We start from the raw sequence: 20,113 nt of genomic DNA on the forward strand, positions 1-20,113 counted from the left end.
TAGACTCATCCTGTCTTCCTCACACTCACAGACACAAGGAGACAACTTTAATCCTGAGAGTTTAGTAGCAGGTCACAGGTACTAAGAGGAACTTCCACATTCATTCGGCCCAATTTAGGGAGCAGGTGTGCAGAAGCGAATACTGGGGGCGTCACGTGGTGAGGCGAGCCTTACTGGCGACAGGATTCCCCAGGGAGGGGTGCTCGCTGTTAAGGGGGGCAGCAGACTGAGGGCAGGAGGCAGACTCCTGTCCTGGCTTCAAGGACAGCCCCACACGTTCACACATGCTCGCACAGGCATCAGAAAGGGCAAAATGAAAACAGGTGCAGAAGGGTAAAGGGTCAAATCAAGTTTAAGTAGGAACTACCATTCATGAACTTGTATGTGTACAAACCACAGTGTTTCTAAGCTGAGAACTACAGATGTGAGCTGGTCCCCACGGCTGCGAGTGTGTGAAAGGTGTGTGGTCTTCCGGCCACAGCACACAGGCTATCTCTCAGAGAGCCACCCGTTCAGAGCAGGGGGTCCAGGCTCCCTCTACGCTGTCACCCGACATTTATCCCTGCATCAACAACAAAGTTCCTGTAACATCCACCCGGCTTTTACTCAAACAGCGACTCTCTACTTTAGTTGTGAAACGTTCCTAGTTAGCACATCACCTGTCCTCAGACCACTTGGGGCTAACACTGAATTGGTCACCTGGCCCTGTCCTGAAGGACACTAACTCCTGTCGTGGCAGACAACAGACCGTGGCCTATTTACCCCTGGGGTGGGGGGCCACCACCCACAGACCACAGCCAAACACAAACATCCTGCTTGCCAAATTTAAAGTGACAAGCACGGGTCATCAGATGATACTCCTCAAGTTCTAATTCACGGCCAGTTTGAAAAGAGCACATGACAAAACTGGACAGAAAGTAAGGAAAGCGCACAGGATCAGGTGGGTGTGCACAGGAACTCACGCACACAGGCGTGTGCACAGCCAGCACAGGGCACATGAGAGAGCCAGGCCCAGGATGAACGGACCAGAGACAGATGCGAAGAAGGCCAATGGGAAGTGGGGGGCTCACCTTCAGGAGCTGCGCAGAAGGCCCAGGGCTGCATGCGCTTAAAACTGTGGTAGGGGGAGGAGGGACCTCATCAGAAGCACTTCTGACAGCGACTCTCACTCCCTTTTACAAGTGGGCAAATGTTGCCATGTACTTTGCAAGAAAAACCCCTAAACCAACCGGGTACCTTCACAAAACAACGTTCCAGTTGTGCCTTTTACATGGTTTCTGCGTGAAACCCAAGATGCGGTGACACCCCTCACGCGTGCATCAGGAAGGATGCGGCCGTCGGCCTGGCTGATAGCCGTGCCCCAAGGCCATTACTAATACGCAAACTGGCGATGGCGCTTTAAGATTTAGTTTTCTTCTTTTTGCCAGAGATATGACAGAGACTTCACAGTCTCTGCTGCAGAGGGCATGCTGACAGTTCTGGCGACTTTGACCCCAAACCTGCACACCCGTGTGAGAGGCAGCAGGACCCCACCTCCGCAGCCGCCCAGAGGCAGACCCCCCAGACCCACGCCAGCTGCAGGGAAGGTGCTCAAATGCCAGCATGGGGGGTGTGAAGGACAGGGCACCCTGAACACGCACAGAGGGTGTGTGCGGACTCACCTCCCGAGAAATGATCCCAGCTCTGCGTGCTCTGCTCCCCAGGACAAAAGAGAACTCGCTGACCTGTGCCAGCCCTGCAGCCACAATCCACTTGATGTACTGGCTGCTCTTCGGCAGGAGGACAGACAAGACCAGGGCGGCCAGGGCAAACTGCAAGAGCATCCGCATTACTGACTGCCACGCAGAAAACAGAGGGGGGCCCTCCTGACACCGAGGGGACATGTGCAGAGGCACCCAATGAACACAAAGTGTCTGAAATGAGACCAGGCTGAAAAATGCGCAATCAAGGGTCCGGGTTCACGGGCAGCTAACTAGGCTTTCCCCCCACACCAGTCAGCAGCATTCAAGAAAGAATTTTACTTTCCAATGAGAGCATGGTCTCTCTCTTGTAAGCAAAGCTAGAGGGGAGCAGCCGGGGCTGGAGGCCCAACAGGGATTCTGACTCCTTCCAGTAGAAATATTTGAAATAAACTTTTATCATCCGCAGAGCCAGGCAGCTACTGAACAGGTAATCGGACCCTAAAATAAATGCTAACAACTCAATCATCTGTGGTTGTGAGGGAACTGTGGTCTGCAAGGGGCTGGCACAGGCGGGGGGCTCTGCGCCCAGTCCCGCACTCCCTGCCCTGTGTGTCTCTCCCACCTGGTGTTCCCGAGTCCTGTCTTCTCCTGATAGCCCACTCACTTAGTGAGTACAAACACAACGATACTTTCAAAACACACGAACGACAAGATGTACATGTGTACGTGCTACTCACTGGCCTGTGGGTCTTTGGACTCATGTGGGAGAAAAGGCCAGGAGCAAGGGTCCTGTGGAGATGGGCCGCCCAGAGCGCCTTCTCCTGGTCCAGCTTTTGTGACTCCCAATTCCCAATATGCCCAGTTCTGAGACAGGCGTAGGAAAACAAACCCGACGGCCTGGTCCTAACTCACCCAGCTCACAGACTGCTGGGCGAGGGGAGGGGCTCCGGGTAAGTGGCCGTGATGCGCTTTGCAGACTCAGGGTCACATACAACCAACATGACAGAAATTTTACCGCAAAGAAGAATCAGTACCTTCATGATCACCACCGACAGCGTGAGGACCATCAGAACAGTGAGTTCGTACGCCACGAAAGTGGGGAACACGTGGAGGCCTGTGCAGGGAAGGAGGGACACGGTCATTCTCAGAGGACTACATGGCCCGTCCTCAGCAGAGCCCACGACCCTCAGGCTTCCTCATGTCCTCTGCATGGACAAGGGCACCTGTGAGCGCGACCGTGCGGCGCCCTGTGTTTATGGCTTATACCAGCGTTCACCGTGGGGAAAGAGGCCCAGGCGCCAGTGCCTCCCTCTACCAGACTTCTCTCCCAGGACTCGGCAAAAAGTGACAGCAAGCAGCCACGAAGTCTGCTTTCCTCTGTGAAAACGTTCTGTCCAAGATGCAGACACCCCCGGGGCCTAGAAACCGGGGGTGGTGGGGGGGAAGCCACAGAAGAGGAATCCTGGCCACATGGCCGCCGGCTGCCCTGCCGTACATGTTCCTCCTGCTGCCGTCAGTGCCTGCAGTACCGAGACGAGGGACGGGTGCTGGTGGGCCCTTCTTTACTCAGCGGCCAGGCAGGACCGGTGTGTACCCAGCCCCCCATCCCTGAGGAGCTCAGGGCTAACTGGGCCTTCTCCTCACGAGCGCACGGACCCCATGTCATGACACATGTGGCCCTTTCATGCGTCTACTTGTTTTACTCAGAGATACAGATAGAAGTAAGGACCCATTTGCTCCAAGAATGGTTTCCTCTTTCTCCAAATTCAGCAGCACCCGCCCAGGCCGCCCCTAGCACAGTGCTGGGGACTGCTGTCCAGCACCTGCCCGGAGCCCCAGCCTCCTCCTCCACTTCCTGGCTCTGCCCAGCCCCCACCTCCCAGACCCGCAGTGCTCCCTGAGCCCCGATGACTGCCTAGGGCACACCTGGCCTCTCTCCTACCGAGCTGTCTCCCGAGTCCTCGACCCCCAGCCCTCCTACGCCGTGAGTCCAAGACCACCTCTGGCTGTACCTGTGTTCCTCATACTCGCCAAGCTGCCACCCACACACCCCCGATGGAAACAAGCCCACAACGCGGAGGGACACACCTGACCAAGCCCATCACATGGATGTGATCAGGGATCGGTGGTCCCTGCTCACCTGCATCCCCTGCCCCCAGGACGTGGTTGTGTCACTGCCCTGCCTCAAAGCTCAGGGGCCTCCCCTCTCCCGAGGATACGTGGGGTCCCATGCCAGGCACATGGTGCAGTGCTGCGGACCCTGCGGGCCCCAGCTGCACTGGGAGCACCCAGCCCAGGCCCACAAACCAGACAGCAGAGGTGTTCTACTCTGAGGGTGGAGACACGGATCATCACAGGACCACACGATGCTCAGGGACAGAGACCCAATCCACGCTGGCACAACTGCCATGTGCACTGGTGACAAGAGGGCACACCAGTCGCCCTGTAGCTTTTCTGCTTATGGCCACTCATCATTTGCGTTTCCACCAAGTGCCGAGGGTGTCCCTGGAATGGCACAGCAGGACAGGCTCTGCACACCCATCACACGCCTCCCAGCCTCTATCTGCAGATGTGCATTTGGGGGATGAATGAGAACGTGGCACGTGGTCACCTCGCACGTGAGCCATCACACCCCACATGTGCCCATGGCCTCCAGGGCACCTCCAAGAATGAGGAACGGGCAGTACCCACTTATGAATTCCTCTCTGCGTCCCAGGGAGGGGGACCCAAGGAGAGAATGAAATCCTTGCTGAAAAGTGTGTAACAAGAAAACTAAGGTCACTGGCTTCATTTGTAAAGCGAGAAGGGCCCGGGAATTAGCCGTTGAGGTGGTCGTGCAGGACGGCATGGGGGCCACGCAGGCTCACCGGCCCTACTTGACTTTGCCTCTGGAGCTTCCACGGCCGAGCCACCCCCAATTCACATGCTGAGGCTATAACCTCATGTGAGCGCACCCAGAGATGGCATCCAGGGGGTGCAGGGGATGACGTGAGGTCACAGGGTGGACGCCTGACCCAGCAGGACTGTGCCGGAAAAAAGAGGAAGAGACATGGGAGTCCCCGCCAGCCTCCATTCCTCTGTCTTTCCGTCTTGGTCTCCGCTTCTGTCTCTGTCCCCGGGCACACTGCACACCAGGGAAGGCCACATGGGGACCCAGCAAGCAGGCAGCTGTCTGAAGGCCATAAAGAGGCTCCCTCGGGCCGCACAGACACTGGCATCCATTTTGGCAGCCTGAGTCGTGGCTCCAATGCCTTGTTAATACAAAGGAATGGGTGCAGCAGTGTTTCAGGGACGTGTGATTTGGGTGCCTGACGGATGGGGGTGAGGAGCAGGCTCCATAGGAGGACACAGAGGCTAACAGCCTGCCCGCCTGCCGGCCATGCGTGGGCTTAGGGCCTTTCTGTCCTGTGAGGGTGGGCACCCACACTGCTGAGAAGAGGCCGGTCTCCGCCCCTGGGGTCTCCGGCCAGAGGCCTTGCCCCTCCAGGGCGCCCGTGCTGGATGCCACCTCTGCACCCAGGCCGGGGGGCCCTCCTTCACTCTGGGACCCAAGCCGCCCCTCTCTGCTCACGCTGCTTACACACGGCCTCTTCTCAGAGCTGGGCCGGGGCCCTCGGCGCTCCTGCTGGTGCTGCTGGAATCCCAGGGTCGCTCCCCCTGCCCGGGACTGACTGCGGTCAGCAGGCCCTCCACGGGGTCTCATGACTCCGCAGGGCCTGCCATAGGGCAGGGGGTCAGGGACCCAGTCCACGTGAACATCACTGAGGTACAAAAATGCAGAAAAGGAAAGACATAGTCTCAAACGGTCCACTTAAGTGTTGCTTAGAGCCTGAGACAGACAGTCCTGAGCAGTGGAAAAGCAAGGTCCTGCGTGTGCACAGGCCTCTCGGGGGCAGGACAGTCGCCTGAACCCCCTTGACAACACTGGGTGTGAAGAACCAAAGCAAAACACGTGCGGCTGTCGCCTGGTTTGATAGCTTAGTCCTCAGCAGGTCAAGAGCCCTAACCTGAGGAAGGGTAGAGCAAGCTTGTCTATTAGATAACACGCCTGCGGGATTTTCATTTCTAGCCAGGACACACTGCATGGAGCCCTGCAGGCAGGACACAAGTGACACGCGTGTCAGCAAGATGGGTCCTCCCGGGACAATGTGGCCTGGAACTTGATCAGGGGAGCTCGTGCCTGTCGACCTCACGAGCACTCCTCTGGGGGAACGATGGGTGGAGGTAATCACCCAGCACTCAGCACAGCAGAGCCCGCCTGGCACTAGAAGGAGCTGTAGTGAAGGGGGTGGGCAAGAGGGACAGAAACACAGACAAACAGGGACAGGGACAGACAGACCAGACACAGGACAGATGGCCGGGAAGGGGGGGTGGACGGGAAAGGAGGCCGAGTGGGCCCTCTCTCGGAACAGCGAGGGCACTGTCACTAAAGCAGCTATGCAGTGACGCGTGGCCCCCGCTCTCTGTGCTCCACTCTCAGTTTCCCTGCAGACTTTGTGATGTGCTTCTTGACGCGCTCAGCCTTGCTGGGGTCGCACGGAGCCGGTGGCGGGTATAGATGCAGTGCTAGAGCTTTCTGGGCAGAAGGCAGTGCTGTGCTGGACATGCCCGATGGAGACACTCCTCGACCAAGGGGCATTTCTAGAGCAGCGCACCGCGACACGGCAGTTCGAGGTTTTGGTATCAACAGTAACCTTTCCTCCCAAATGTCTCATTTGGGTGTTGCCTTTAAGTTCGCTAACCTGCTGGGCACCTGTGCCTTTCCCGTGGAGTCAAAGTGGGGTTCACCCTCCCCCGAGGGCATTTGAGCACCCCCAGACCATGGCAGCCAGTCAGCAAATCAATGTCACCAAGTGCAAACTTTCCCTCTTTTTAATAAGATTTCTCCGCAGACCCCAATTTTTATGGCAACTTCTTGCTGCATAAATAGAAATATGTACAGAAACAGGTTGCAGAAGTCCCATGCGGGTGTCTAACACCCTGCAAACATCCTGACGTAAACAAGGAAGGTTACCTATGGAGGCGAAGAAAATGATAACCAGGAAGTCACGGATGGGCTCGATGTAAGATACGATCTCCTCGGTGACCATGTGGCCCTGGGAAGAGATAAGCGCTCCGGCCAGGAAGCAGCCCAGCTCCATGGACACATCCAACAGCTCCGTGACCTAGGCGGGAGGGAAGGGCCGCACATCACTCTCCAGCGCACCAGCGACAGCTCCGCTCAGGGGCGGGTTCATGCCCAAAGGCAGCTGTACTATCACAGCGAAGGCCCATCTCCACGTCTCCAGGAGGGCCTCTGTGGGGATGAGCCGAGATGCACACAAGGAAGCTAACATTAGTTGAACCTGCCATTCAGGGAGAAAAAAATTTAAATATTTGAAACAATCATTCAAATTTTTGAACAACAATAGTTTTTAAAATTTATTTTAAATATTTGTGATAGATTTTCTTTACCTGGACTCAGTGAACAGCCCAACTATGACATTAAGTCATGTGTTAATGTAAAAACTCTTCTCGTCTCCAACTGAAAGCACTTAGAAAAGGACACTCCAGTGAGGGAGGGAGGCCCCGAGAACACAGGGCCCCAGAGGGAAGTGCCAGCGCATCCGTGCCAGCCAGATGTGGTCCGAGCTAGCACTCAGGCTTCTAATGACAGTTCTGTTAAACGCAAAGCTTCAGGTGTTAGTGACACAAAACAACCGGAAAGAAGTAGACGTTTTTCACTCTGAGAAAGTAAAACCACACACAGAAGAGAGCAGCCAACAGAAAGAACCGTCAAAGAAACATGGTTCACAATAGCACCAACCACACCCAGCAATGGGGACAAGTCCCCCAGGAGAACACACGTCTGTCACACCACAAAGCTCTGCTGTGAAGCACACACGAGGGCTGAGACGTGCAGAGCACATGCCCACAGGCCAGCGGCTCGCAGCCGCCAACGCGCGAGCTCTCCCTCGAAGGGCCCAGAGTCCCTGCAGCCGCGGGTGCAAACTGACAAGCCCGATCCCAAAACTCGCATGGGTGCTGGACACACGAACGCAGCCCGACAATCCGGAGAAGGCTGCCGGGCACAACACTACCAGTAAGAGCAGGCGGGCCACAAAGGTGAGAGTGGGGACTCAGACACTCACAGGCACACTCATGCACTCACACACACACGCACTCATGTGCTTTTGCTTACATTCACATTTGTGCTAACATCCACACACTTTTGCACATGCACACGTGCATGCTAACATTCACACACTCATGCACACTCATGCTCATGCACCCACATGTACACTCGCACCACACTCACGCATGCAGACATGCACTCACACTCGTGCCCATGCACTCACATGCACACCTGTACTAACACTTGCCCACTCACGTGCACAAGCTCACATTCGTGCACTCATATGCAAACTAGTGCACACGCCCACGCACACACTCGGGTACAAATGCTCACATTCATGCAGTCACTTGTGCTCATACACCCATGCATGCACACTCACACAAACACACATACACACATGCTCACGCTTGTGGCTTCTGATGAGGTGACCCTGTACTGCCATGTGATGTGGAAACACGTAATGGCAACACGGACCCTTGTCCACATGCCTCCAGATGGACGCAGATCTGGTGAGAAGAGCAGAGTAGGAAGTGCTGGAGAGCAACACGGGTGCCTCTGGACCGGGGGAGGCAAAGATCTACACAGGATATAAAAAGTGCTATCTGCACAAAATTTGAAACTAGCGAATACATTAAAAGGAAGAACTTCCATTCATCAAAAAATGCCACTGAGATAATCAAAGGGCAAGTTACAGGCTGGCAGATATTACTGAGATCTCTGTGACATGGGATTTCAGCCAGGAGAGGAGCAAAATCCTGAAACGCACCCCAGCACAGACAAACCCTTTAGGTCGTACCACATCAGAGGGGCCGGCACCCTGGCAGATCCATGGGAACAGGAAGCAGGTTAGTGGTTACTATGGAATGGGGGAGGGCAGGCAAGATTCGGAGATGTGGATTGGGGGGGGGGGGAGAAATGTTCTGGAATTAGACAGTGGTGATGATTGCACAGTGCTGTGAATATGCTGAAAACCATGGAATTGTACACTTCAAAAGGGTTAAAATGGCTGAGGCGCCTGGGCAGCTCAGTCAGTTAAGCATCTGACATTGGCTCAGGTCGTGATCTCACCATTTGTCGGTCCGAGCCCCACGTTGGGCTCTGTGCTGACAGCTCAGAGACCAGAGCCTGCTTTGGATTCTGTGTCTCCCTCTCTCTCTCTCTCAAAAATAAATAAAAACATTTTAAATAAACAAACAAACAAACCTATGTTAAAAACAGAGCTCACCCGGAGGCTAGCGCACGCCTACAACAGAGCTCGGGGGCGGGGGGGGGGGGGGGGGGGGGGTGGTAACGCACTGCAACAGCGGAGCCTGAGCTGTTAGACTCTCTGTCGTGCAGGATGCCAGCACCTAGCATGCCGGGTGGTCCCAGCTGCTGCTCAGGAAACAGTGTCGAAGAAAGAAAACAGAACAAACAGAGAACTATTTTAACTTGTATAGCCACTGGGAAGACAACATGGAAGTCATCCAGAGAAGAATTTTGCTGGATGTCATTTTTAAAGAGAAAAATAGTCCAGAATGGAGAAAGCGATGTAAAAAAATTAAATAAGTCACACACACGGGCAGCATTGAGCAGAAGCAAATCCTAGTCTCCCAAGATTACAAAACACTAGTCGGCAGTTAAATCCTACACAAGAAGTAGCTTCTGTGCCTTTCTGGTTTTGAGGTAAGAGCTGACCCCTTACAGTTCTAAGAACCACAGAGACCTCACGTACCCCTGCTCAGCTCCCCCAGTGGCAGCATCTTGCTACATTAGAGCACGAGATCATGGCCAGGATACAGACGCAACACAGTGAAGACACATACAACCTTCTGTCACAAGGACCCTCCCCCTACCCCCACCCCTTAACACCTGGCATCTGGCAACCTTCCATTTCTGAAATTTTTCATCGTAAATGTCACACAAATGGAAATACACAGTATGCAACCTCTGGAACTGGCTTTTCTTGCTCAGCAGAGCAGAACTCTCTGGAGACTCACGTACAATTGTTTCCAACCTGGGCGGCCTTCCCTGGTGTGGACGGACCGAGGTCGGCAGAAGGAGGCACCTGCTGAAGTACATCTGGGTGGCGTTTGGCTGCTAGGAACACTCACGTGGGAGCTTCTGTGTGAACCCGCCTTCCCTCCTCAGGGGCACGTGGTGAGCAGCGCAGCTGTCTGTGGGGGTCTAACAGCATACCCCCCCATCCCTCAGAAGCACATCCTTTAAAGGAGAAGGCTGCTTCCAAAACGAACCTTTTATTTTCATCTTCAACTTCTCACATTGTGGCGAAAGAAGTTATACTGCTGACCGGCTTTGTTGTCACCAAATAGAAGTAAAAATTGTCTTAAACTGTTATTCTGGTTTCAGGTACAGAGCTGTTTTTAAGTTTAAGACCGCATAACATTGGTGACGCTGGAGACTGTGGTTTTCAAGGCCACCTAGACTTGCCTGTGTGCGATGCTTGAGGTACCGTTTCAGCAAAGGGCTCAAGAGGCTGAGAGTGAACGGGTTTAGTCTACTGGGTATGTATTCATGGGCAGTGTAGTAACTGTGCATAAAATAAAAATGCCATGCATTTCGAATTATTTTAACTACCAATGAAGTGACAAGATAAAGAACTGACGGATCATAAGCTCTCAGTGAACAGACTACAGGTCAGAGTATGTAAATAACAGGCATTTTGAGGATTACCGTTAACATTAAAAAGATGAAAGCAGAGATTCCTACGATAAGGATTTCTTTGTTCCCTTTGCTCTCCATATGCAGTTTTCGATAATACGGTCCAATGAGGTAAGTCTTTATAACGAGACACAGGAGAAAAGCCGCGGCCAGCGAGAAAAGAATCTGACCCACCAAAGCCAGTATCCGCAGAGTCTCCATGACAATGCTAGGAGAGAAGGAGAGAAAAAAGGGACATTATTTCACCTCCACATTTCCCTGAAACCCAACAAAATGAATGGGCTTCCAACTTGATCTTTGACATGTTACAAAGTAAGTTTCCCAAATCACATACATTTTTACAGATACTAAAATAAAACCTAAAAATCACATTAGTTCTAAATAACTTGGTTCAAATTAAGTTATTTGAATCAAATATGGAAACTGGGTTGTTCTGCAATGGATACTTTAAACCAATACACCTTACACATAGGTTATAACGACTGTAGCTTATACATCTCACTCAGTGGCTGATAATAACATTCCTCGCCAGGATCTAAGCTGACCCCCTTGAAATTCATGAGGCAATCATCACCCCGCAGCTCAGCAATGGCCACAGAACTCCAGTGACCTGTGGCAAAACAGTCTGTCACCCAAGCCAGAACTCCACATTTCATGTCTATCGGACATGACTGCATTTCATGTCTAACGGAGAACAGGATTCTGTGCTAAACTCTTTTTAGAATACACTGTTTACATCTCAGAATGTATTCTTAAGATCCCAGCCAGAAGACTTTCAGAAGAAAGGCACTGTTTGTATGTACTTTTTACTTATTTCAGTTTAGTCTTTAGAAACTTAGTTCTCCATCACATTAAGGAAACAATTTAGTCCAAAATTCTGGCTTAAAAGTTCTCGATGGGAGAATGCAGATCTGATTACTGGCAGAGAACTCATCACTGCAGTCAGGCAACAGTGGACATGGATGTCAAGTCACACGAGTGGTTCCATGGGGGCTTCAGAACAAGCTGGGCTCAAAGGGCAGTCGTGGTAGAGGGCTCCACGTGGGGTCACCAGGCAGGGACAGGCACATGCCCGGGGCGCTGAACAAAGCAGGCTGGGTGTACCTCAGTTCCCGGCCGGTCTTCCCACCCCGGGGAACTAACGGCTCGCTCACACACTAGCACAGTCATCCGGAGACTGGCCTGTGCCTGTCACCCCTTTCCTGGGTGCCACCGCCTCCCCGCATGGCTCCACCGGCCTCCTAACTGGTCTCTGATGCACCACAGAAGCCAGAACGACACTGGCAGCATCAGATGAGTCCAGGTTCCCCCGCCCAGCCGCAGCCTCCCCCGTCCCTCACCCACAGAGCCGCCTCTACCAGCCTCCGCTCCCTGAAGGCACGTTTCCACGTCCCTCATGGCGTCCTTCACGTTTGGTCCTCAAGGTCTGCGACCCAGAGGCGCTGCCAACCTGGCGTGGCCACCTGCTGCTCGCTGCTCCTCACCCCACTCCCACCCTGTGCGTGCATTTATCTGACCAGACACCTTCCGGGTGACCACTCACGTATTCAGCACTGTCCTCCCCAAACACCCTGCTCTCCTCCATGCCCAGAGCACTGGGCCGCACTCGGCTGCACACACGACTTCCAGTCTCGGTGCGTTTCTCCTGACAAGTGCGGGAAGCATCCCATCCGCAGATGAGAATGTGGAGCAGAGGCGAAGCTGTGGCTCCAGGCCACGTGCTGGCACCTGGCTCTGGGGCCCGCGCTCCCAGCCACCACACACACCCCCTGCCACCCCCTGCCCAGGGCGTCACGCCCCTCCCTCCCCCCCCCACTGCAAACCAAATACGCCATAAGGAAGGGAAGGTGCAGACAGCTGACAAAGGTCAACGTGAAAAGTGGAAGCCATGGACAGCCCAGATCTCTGTGAAGACAACCTGGCCCCAGGGACATCTGTGCGCCCGCACACACTTCCTATTCATGCCCATGGTGAAGACGACACCGCTCTGCATCTCAATCTCTCCATCCACCAGGTTTGGGCAAAGTTCTTACGCAAGTGCCAGCCTCGCCCTGTGAAGCAGGCATCGCCACCCCTTCCTCAGGCAGACACTCTGCTGCCGCAGGCTCTCGACGTGCTGGACGGGCCGCTCCAAGAACACGTGTGTGTGGCAGCCCAGCTGAGGCAGACGCTGCTCCCGATCGCACCCCAGAGGGGACCCTGCTCCTACAGGTCTGCGGTGTGACAGGTACAGGTGCCTTCTGCCTTTCCTCCAGGCCGGGGGGAGCACTTCCTCATCTCTGCACCAGCTGCCCACATAGCTGGGTTCCTCCAACTTTCACTTGTAGATCTTTAGGAAATAAGTAACTTGACTGGCTTTAACATGTTTACAAATATTTTTCCCATTTGTCTTTGGCCTGCTTACCATGTGCACAGGTACAAGTTCCAGAGCACATGCACGCATAGGTGTGCACGTATGTGTGTTTACAAGCACAGGGATGTGTGCATGTGCGCAGGCATATTTACACACTCATGGTACAAAACTTCCATGCAGTAACACTGATCACTTCTCCTATCTTTTATGGCTTCTGGAATTTCTGCTCTGCTTAGAGCTGAGGGCCCCTGTCTTCAATATTATAAACAAATCCATCCATACTACCTTCTAGAATTTTCATGATCTTGGCAAGATGTTAATAATTCAAATCACTATTTTTAAAAAGTATTATCATAGCCTCTGTGTTCTGTTACTTAACTGTGAAATACTTGTCGGGGCAAGAGGAATAAGTTAATTCTTTCTTTTAGAAAAGATCGATTCTGACCAGAGTTTAACAAAAAGCCAACGTTGGTATTAACATCATCCTGGATTTTATTTCTTTAGTTTGTTTACTGTAAATTTTTCCCGGTAATCAAAATTAGAAGGGGTTTTCCCAAATTATAGAGAAAAGTATACAATAGTAGACAATAAAATTATCCTAATCTATCACTCTACTAGGAGAAAATCATTATTAACCCCTTATTCATACGTGTGTGTGTGTGTGTGTGTGTGTGTGTGTATATATATATATATATGTATACACATACATATGTATATTATATACATGAATAGACATATTTCTAGTCATTTTCTTCTTTAGTTGAAGTGATACTGTATATGGCTTCTAACAGCTTTACTGAAACAGGATTCTTATCCGTACAATCCACCCCTCTAAAGCACACAGCTCAGTGGTTCTGAGTACACTTGCAGAGGTGCACCCACCGCCACCCATTTTAGAGCAGATGTACACCTATCAGTGCTTATTTCCGCTCCCCCACCAGCCCCTGACTGACTTCCTGTCTATGGATTTGTCTATTCTGGACATTTCACATAAACGGAATCACGTAACATGAGCCTGTGTGTCCGGCTTCCTCCACGAGTGTGATGTCCTCAAGGTTGACCCTGTCATGGCCTGTGTCAGAGCTCCATACAACATTCCGCTGTGTGGTCACAGTACACTATATCCATTCATTAGCTAATGGACATTTGAGTTGTTTCCACTTTTTAGCGATTACGAATAATGCTGCTATGAACATTCATGTGCAAGTTTTTTTTTCACTGTGGTAAATTATTCATAAAATTACCACTTTAACCACTTTCAAGTGTATAATCTGTGGCATTAAGGACATGAACACTTTGTGCTCTCATCACCTTCGACACAGGTTTTGTGTGGACAGACATCTTCATGTCTCTTGGGTCAATGCCCTGGAGCGGAACAGCTGAGTCTTACAGCAACTCTGTTTAACCCTTTTGAGGAAACACTGTCCTATGAACTGACTCTCTGTTTTACAGCTTAACACAACATAGAACATCTTTTCCACACCGTCAAACTCTTGGTGAACATGATGTTTCACAACTAAGTTTGAACAATGTCAATGGGACCCATATGTGTACTGGACTTTCATTGGGAAAAACACTGAAGAAAAGTTCCTAAAGCTTTCTGAGGAGACAACGCCCTATGGTGACCATTTTACTTGTAAGCAGCAGGGAAGTTTCATGCGATGAGGGGTCCCATTTGTCCTTTCTGAGCACCTGCACTCTTTGTGGCGGTTCTGCTTCCTGTTTGGTAAGGAGATTGTGACCTCTACAGGTCCTAATTTATTGGATGCTTCTTAAATAGAAAGCACATTATTTTCAGCTGGGGCGCCTGGGTGGCTCAGTTGGTTAGTGTCTGAATTTGGCTCACATCATGACCTCATGGTTTGTGAGTTGGAACCCTGCGTCAGGCTCCCTGCTGTCGGCACGGAGCCCGTGATGTGGATCCTTGGTCTCCCTCTCTGCCCCTCCCCCACTGGTGCTCTTGATGTCAAAAATAAATAAACATTAAAAAAAAAAAAAGATTTTCAGCTAAAGTTGTAAATCTTCCTTTCAGCTATACAAATTTTGTTCAGTTACTTATCTTGTAAATCTGTAGCCAGAAGGACTAGGAACTGGTTCTTATTTATAGGCTGTGACTAGACGTGTTACTTTTCTGATAGTTAAAAAACCCTGAATCAGAGGAAAAGGACAAGAGGACCCAGTCAACAAACTGACCTTAACAGTCACACCCGCCAGGTAGCAGCCTAAGCAGGCACTCCATACGGTTCTCTCCTGCAACCCTCAAACAGTCCACGAGCAGGTACTATTTCCATACCATCCCCGTTTTTTTTTTTTTAAAGATTTCATTTTTAAGTAATCCCTACAGCTAATGTGGGGTTCTAACCCACAACCTCAGATGAAGAGCCGCACGCTCTGCCAACTGAGCCAGCCAGGCACCCCTGCGCCGCCCCCACCATCAGGGAGAAAACTGAAGCCCAGAGACCGTGAGACCAGGAAGCGGCAGAACTGGAGGGAGCTCCGGGGCCTAACCCTCTGGGCATCCCAGTAAAAAGCTGTCTCTATTTTCAAACAGGCTGAGCTATCGGACAGAAGAGAAGATATCTTAATCATTTTCGGATTACTGAAACTTAATATAACTTCTGGCAAAAGGTAAATATTAAAAAATACAAAACCAACAGACTCCAACGTCAAGGTGAATCATTATTAGAATTATCTGACAAAGATTTTAAGCCGCTATCAAAAACGTGATTCAACAGCAATTAAAAACTCTTTTTAAAGAAATGAAAAACCAGAAAATTTCAGCAAAGAAATAGAAGTCATAAAAAGGCATACCAAATGGAAATTCTACAACGATGTACAGTTGACCTTTGAACAACACGGGGTCTGGGGCACCAGCTGCCTGCACAGTAAAGATCTGCATACGACTTTCGATTTCCCAAGAAGACTGACTGATGACATAAACAGTCGATTAGTACATGCTGTGTAGGTTACATAAATTATATACTGTATTCTTACACATTTATAGCACTGTCCTGAAAAAACTCCACATATCCGTGGACCCACGTAGTTCAGAGCAGCATTGTTCAAGGGTCAACTGTAATAACAAAAATAAAAATCTTGCTGGATGGGCTAAATAAAGTGAAGACAGAGGAGAGAATCCATGAACTTGAGGACGGATGAACACAATTTACCTGGTCTGACAAACAGAAAATAGAAAAAAAAAAAGGAGAGGAAGAAGAAGAGGAAGAAGGAGTCTCAGAGGCCCGTGGGATAATAACAAAAGAACAAATGTTTGTATCCCTTGAGTCCAAGCAGGAGGGAGCACGTGGGACTGAAACACTATTTGAGGAAACAATGGCTGAAAATCCTAAAGTAGGCAGAAGACATAAACCTACAGACCCAAGAAGTCGAGCCAACTCCCAACAGGATATGCCCAAAGACTGTCATGGACTGAACGTTTGTGTCCCCCAAATCCCTATATGAAGCCCCAACATGATGGTGTTAGGAGGAGGGGCCTCCGGGAGGTCACCAAGGTGGGGCCCTGTGGTGGGGTCAGTGCCCTCATCGTCAGAAGAGACCAGAGACCCTCTGTGCTGTGCTCCCCCTGCCACGTGAGGACATGGCAAGAAGACGGCTGTCTGAAAGTGAGCTTTCGTCAAGAACCGAACCTGCCACCGCCTGATCTCAGACCGAAAGATAAAAGTCTGTTGCTTAAGCCCTGGTCTGTGATGTTGTTACAGCAGCCTGAACCGATGAAGACACCAAGACACACCGGAGCTCAGTTTCTGAAAACTAGAAACAAAGAACAAATCTTAAGAGCAGACAAAGAGAAACCACTCATATAAGTAATTTTCCGTAACTTGTGTTTAGAGAAATGGCAGCCAATTTCTCATTGAAGCCGTGAGAGGCCAGAGAGAAGCAGTGCATCCTTCAAGTGCTGGAAGAGAAGGACTGTCACCCGTACAATCCATATCCTGGAGAATATCCTCCAGGAAGGAGGGAAGATAACGTTTTCTTGGAGGAAGAAAAATGATGAGAATTTGTCACCGGCAGCAGACTAACTATGCAAGAATGAGTAGGGGCACCTGGGTGGCTCAGCTGATTAAGCGTCCAACTTTGGCTCAGGGCGTGATCTCGTGGTTTGTGGGTTCAAGCCCCGCGTCGGGCTCTGTGCTGACAGCTCAGAGCCTGGAGCCTGCTCCGGATTCTGCCTTCCTTTCTCTCTGCCCCTGCCCTGCTCACACTCTGTCTCTGTCTCTCTCAAAAATAAATAAACATTAAAAAAAAATTAAAAAAGAATGAGCAAAGAAAGTCCCCCGCAGAAAGGAAATAAGAGAAGAAATCTTGAACTTGAGAAAGCAAGTAAGAACAACGGAATGGATAAAAATAAAATAGGTAACCCTGATGAGTTAAAAAAATCCTATGTGATCAGAAGCAAAGTTAATAAACACACTGATCTGGTGCTCAGATAAATAGAGAACATACAACAATTATACTTAAAAAGAAGGGAGAGGCAAGGGAACTAAAGGGAAGTAAGGCTCCTACGTGTCACAAGCAGTCAAGCACTGACAGCCGGGAGCTAACCTCAGCACCACATGCACTGCAGAGCCTGGAGTAGCTGCTGAGATAACTACACCGGGTCCTCAAAATTATGCAAGTGACCCATCAGGGGGTAAGAAAAATGTAATAGAGAAACAAGAAACAGAGAAAATAACAAAATGAGAGACTTACGTCCTGACATATCAACATTTACCTTAAATGTAAATGGTCTCAACGCTAATTAACATATATCAGCCGAATGGATTAAAAAAACAGCATCCAGGGTGCCTGGGTGGCTCAGTCAGTTGAGTATCTGACTCTTGATTTCGGCTCAAGTCATGATCTCCTAGTTTGTGGGATTGAGCCCCACATCGGGCTCTATGTTGACCCCATGGAGCCTGTTTGGGATTCTCTGTCTCTCACTCTCTGCCACCCCCCCATCCCACACTCATGTGCACTCACTCTCAAAATAAACATTAAAAAAATCATCCAACAATCCAACAATACCTTATTTATTGAGAAACTCATTTCAAATACAATGGAATAAGCAGACTGAAAGTATTAAAATATGGAAAAGACAGACCATTTTAGACATTAATAAAAAACAAGTATGAAAGACTATATTAACAGCAGATAAAGTAAATTCCAGAATAAGGAAAATTACTAGAAACAAAAGAGCTATTACATAATGATAACCAGGTCAATCCACCAGGAAAACAAAATTTTCCTAAATGTGTATGCACCACATAAGAGAGCACCAAAATATATAAATCAAGAGCTGACAGAGCTAGAAGGAGAAATAGGCAAATTAGCAATTATAATTAGGGACGTCAATAACCACCTTCTCCAGCAAGAACACAGGAAAACTGAACAATGCCATGAACAAACAGGGTCTGACATAAAATACTCCACTCGACATCAGAATAAGGGCCTTTGGAGCACTTACCACAGACCGTACCTGAGGCCACAAGATAAACCTCAACAAACTTAATAGAACTAAAATCATACAAAATGTGTTTGTTCTGGGTGGCTCAGTCAGTTAAGCATCTTCAGCTCAGGTCATGATCTCACGGTTTGTGAGTTTGAGCCCCACATCAGGCTCTGCGCTGACAGTGTGGAGCCTGCTTGAGATTCTCTCTCTCTGCCCCTCCCGATCTCTCTCTCTCCCAAAAATAAATAAAAATTAAAATTAAAAACAAAAGACAAAAACAAAGTGTGCTTGTTCTGTGACCAGAGTGGAATCAAACCAGAAATCAATGACAGAAAGACAACAGGTAAATCTCTACAAACACTTGGAAACTGAGCAACAGACTTCTAAACGATCCATAGATCAAAGAGGAAGCTTCAAAGGAAATGTTTTAAATTAACTGAACTAAATGAAGATAAAAATACAACATACCAAAAGAAACAAGATGCAGCTAAGACAGTGCTGCAAGGGATACGTGTGGCACTAAACACACTAGAAAAGAAGAAAGGTTTCAAGTCAATAAGCTATATTCACAGCACAAGAACCTAGAAAAATAACAGCCAAAACAAACAGGAGAAAAAGCCAGAAGGATAGAAACCAAAGAAATTAAAAACAGAAAAACAAAGACGGGGCGTCCGGGCGGCTCAATCGGTTGAGCATCTGACTTCGACTTGGATCATGATCTCGCAGTCTGCGAGTTGGAGCCCCGCGTCGGGCTCTGTGCTGACAGCTCAGAGCCTGGAGCCTGTTTCAGATTCTGTGTGTCTCTCTCCCTGCCCCTGCCCTGCTTGTTCTCTCTCTCTCTCAAATATAAACAAACATTAAATTTGTTATACATTATAAAAAAAAGAAAAAAGCCAATGAAACAAAAGCTGGTCTTTGAAGAAATTAAAATAACTGCCAACCCCCTAGAAAGATTGACAGAGAGAGAGAAAGCACAAGTTACCAACATCAGGAGCAACACAGGAAACATTACTGCAGACCCTACAGACATCAAAAGATGATGGGATATACTATAAGCAAGTCTGCACATGTAACCTCCACATGTGAAATGGGATGGACCCATTCTTTGAAAAGCCAAGCTACCACAACTCAACAATATGCAGATAATTTGTAGATAATTTGAATAGCCTCATAACCATTAAGCAAACTGAATTTGTAACTTAGCAAAAATCCCCCCAAAGAAATCTCAAGGCCCAGATAGTTTCACTGGAGAATTCTACCAAATATTTTAGGAAGAATTAATGGCAGTTTGATGCAATGTTTTCCAGAAAAAGAAAAAGGAGAAACACTTCCCAAATCGTGTTATGAACCTAGTATTACCCTAACACCAAAACCAGAAATCGAGAATACCATAAAAGAAAGCTACATGAGACCACTCTGTCTCATGAACTCAGACCCAAAACTCCTCAACAAAACATTAGCTAATTGGAGGCAACAATGTATAAAAAGAATTATATACCGCAACCAAGTAGGATTCATTCTACCTATGTAAGGCTGGCTTGACTTCCAAAAATCAATCAACGTAATCTGCCACGTCAAACAGCTAAAGAAGAAAAACCACACAATCATACCAACAGATGCAGAAAAAGCAGTTGACAAAACCCAATGTGTACTCACAATAAAAACTCTCAGCAAACTGAGATTAGAAGGTAACTTCCTAAAAGTAATAAAAACCCAACAGTTAACACTGCATTTGACGGTGAAAGAATGGATGCTTTCTGTTTCAGATGAGGAAGAAGGCAGGAACATCTACACATATAATCTCACTCATCAAAGTACTGGAAATTCTAGCCAGTGCAACAAGGCAAGAAGAA

General features: G+C 49.5%; 1 protein-coding gene across 8 annotated transcripts in view; it reads right to left on the minus strand.

Annotated features, from left to right (window-relative positions):
* SLC9D1 (solute carrier family 9 member D1) overlaps positions 1 to 20,113 on the minus strand; it is a 49,190-nt gene that overhangs the window by 517 nt on the left and 28,560 nt on the right. For 5 of the 8 annotated variants that reach the window (XM_060636622.3, XM_060636618.3, XM_060636620.3 and 2 more), the window contains 4 exons: positions 10,471 to 10,666; positions 6,697 to 6,847; positions 2,717 to 2,796; positions 1,662 to 1,913 (listed from right to left, as the gene is read on the minus strand). In XM_060636622.3, coding sequence (XP_060492605.1) covers positions 1,662 to 1,913; positions 2,717 to 2,796; positions 6,697 to 6,847; positions 10,471 to 10,666 — 679 coding nt within the window. The remainder of the gene's footprint in view (positions 1 to 1,661; positions 1,914 to 2,716; positions 2,797 to 6,696; positions 6,848 to 10,470; positions 10,667 to 20,113) is intronic. The other 3 variants (XM_060636623.3, XM_060636624.3, XM_060636625.3) reach the window with 2 other exon arrangements.

The sequence above is a fragment of the Panthera onca genome, chromosome A1 (assembly GCF_046562875.1).
Source record: "Panthera onca isolate mPanOnc1 chromosome A1, mPanOnc1 haplotype 2, whole genome shotgun sequence".
NCBI classification, from domain to species: domain Eukaryota; kingdom Metazoa; phylum Chordata; class Mammalia; order Carnivora; family Felidae; genus Panthera; species Panthera onca.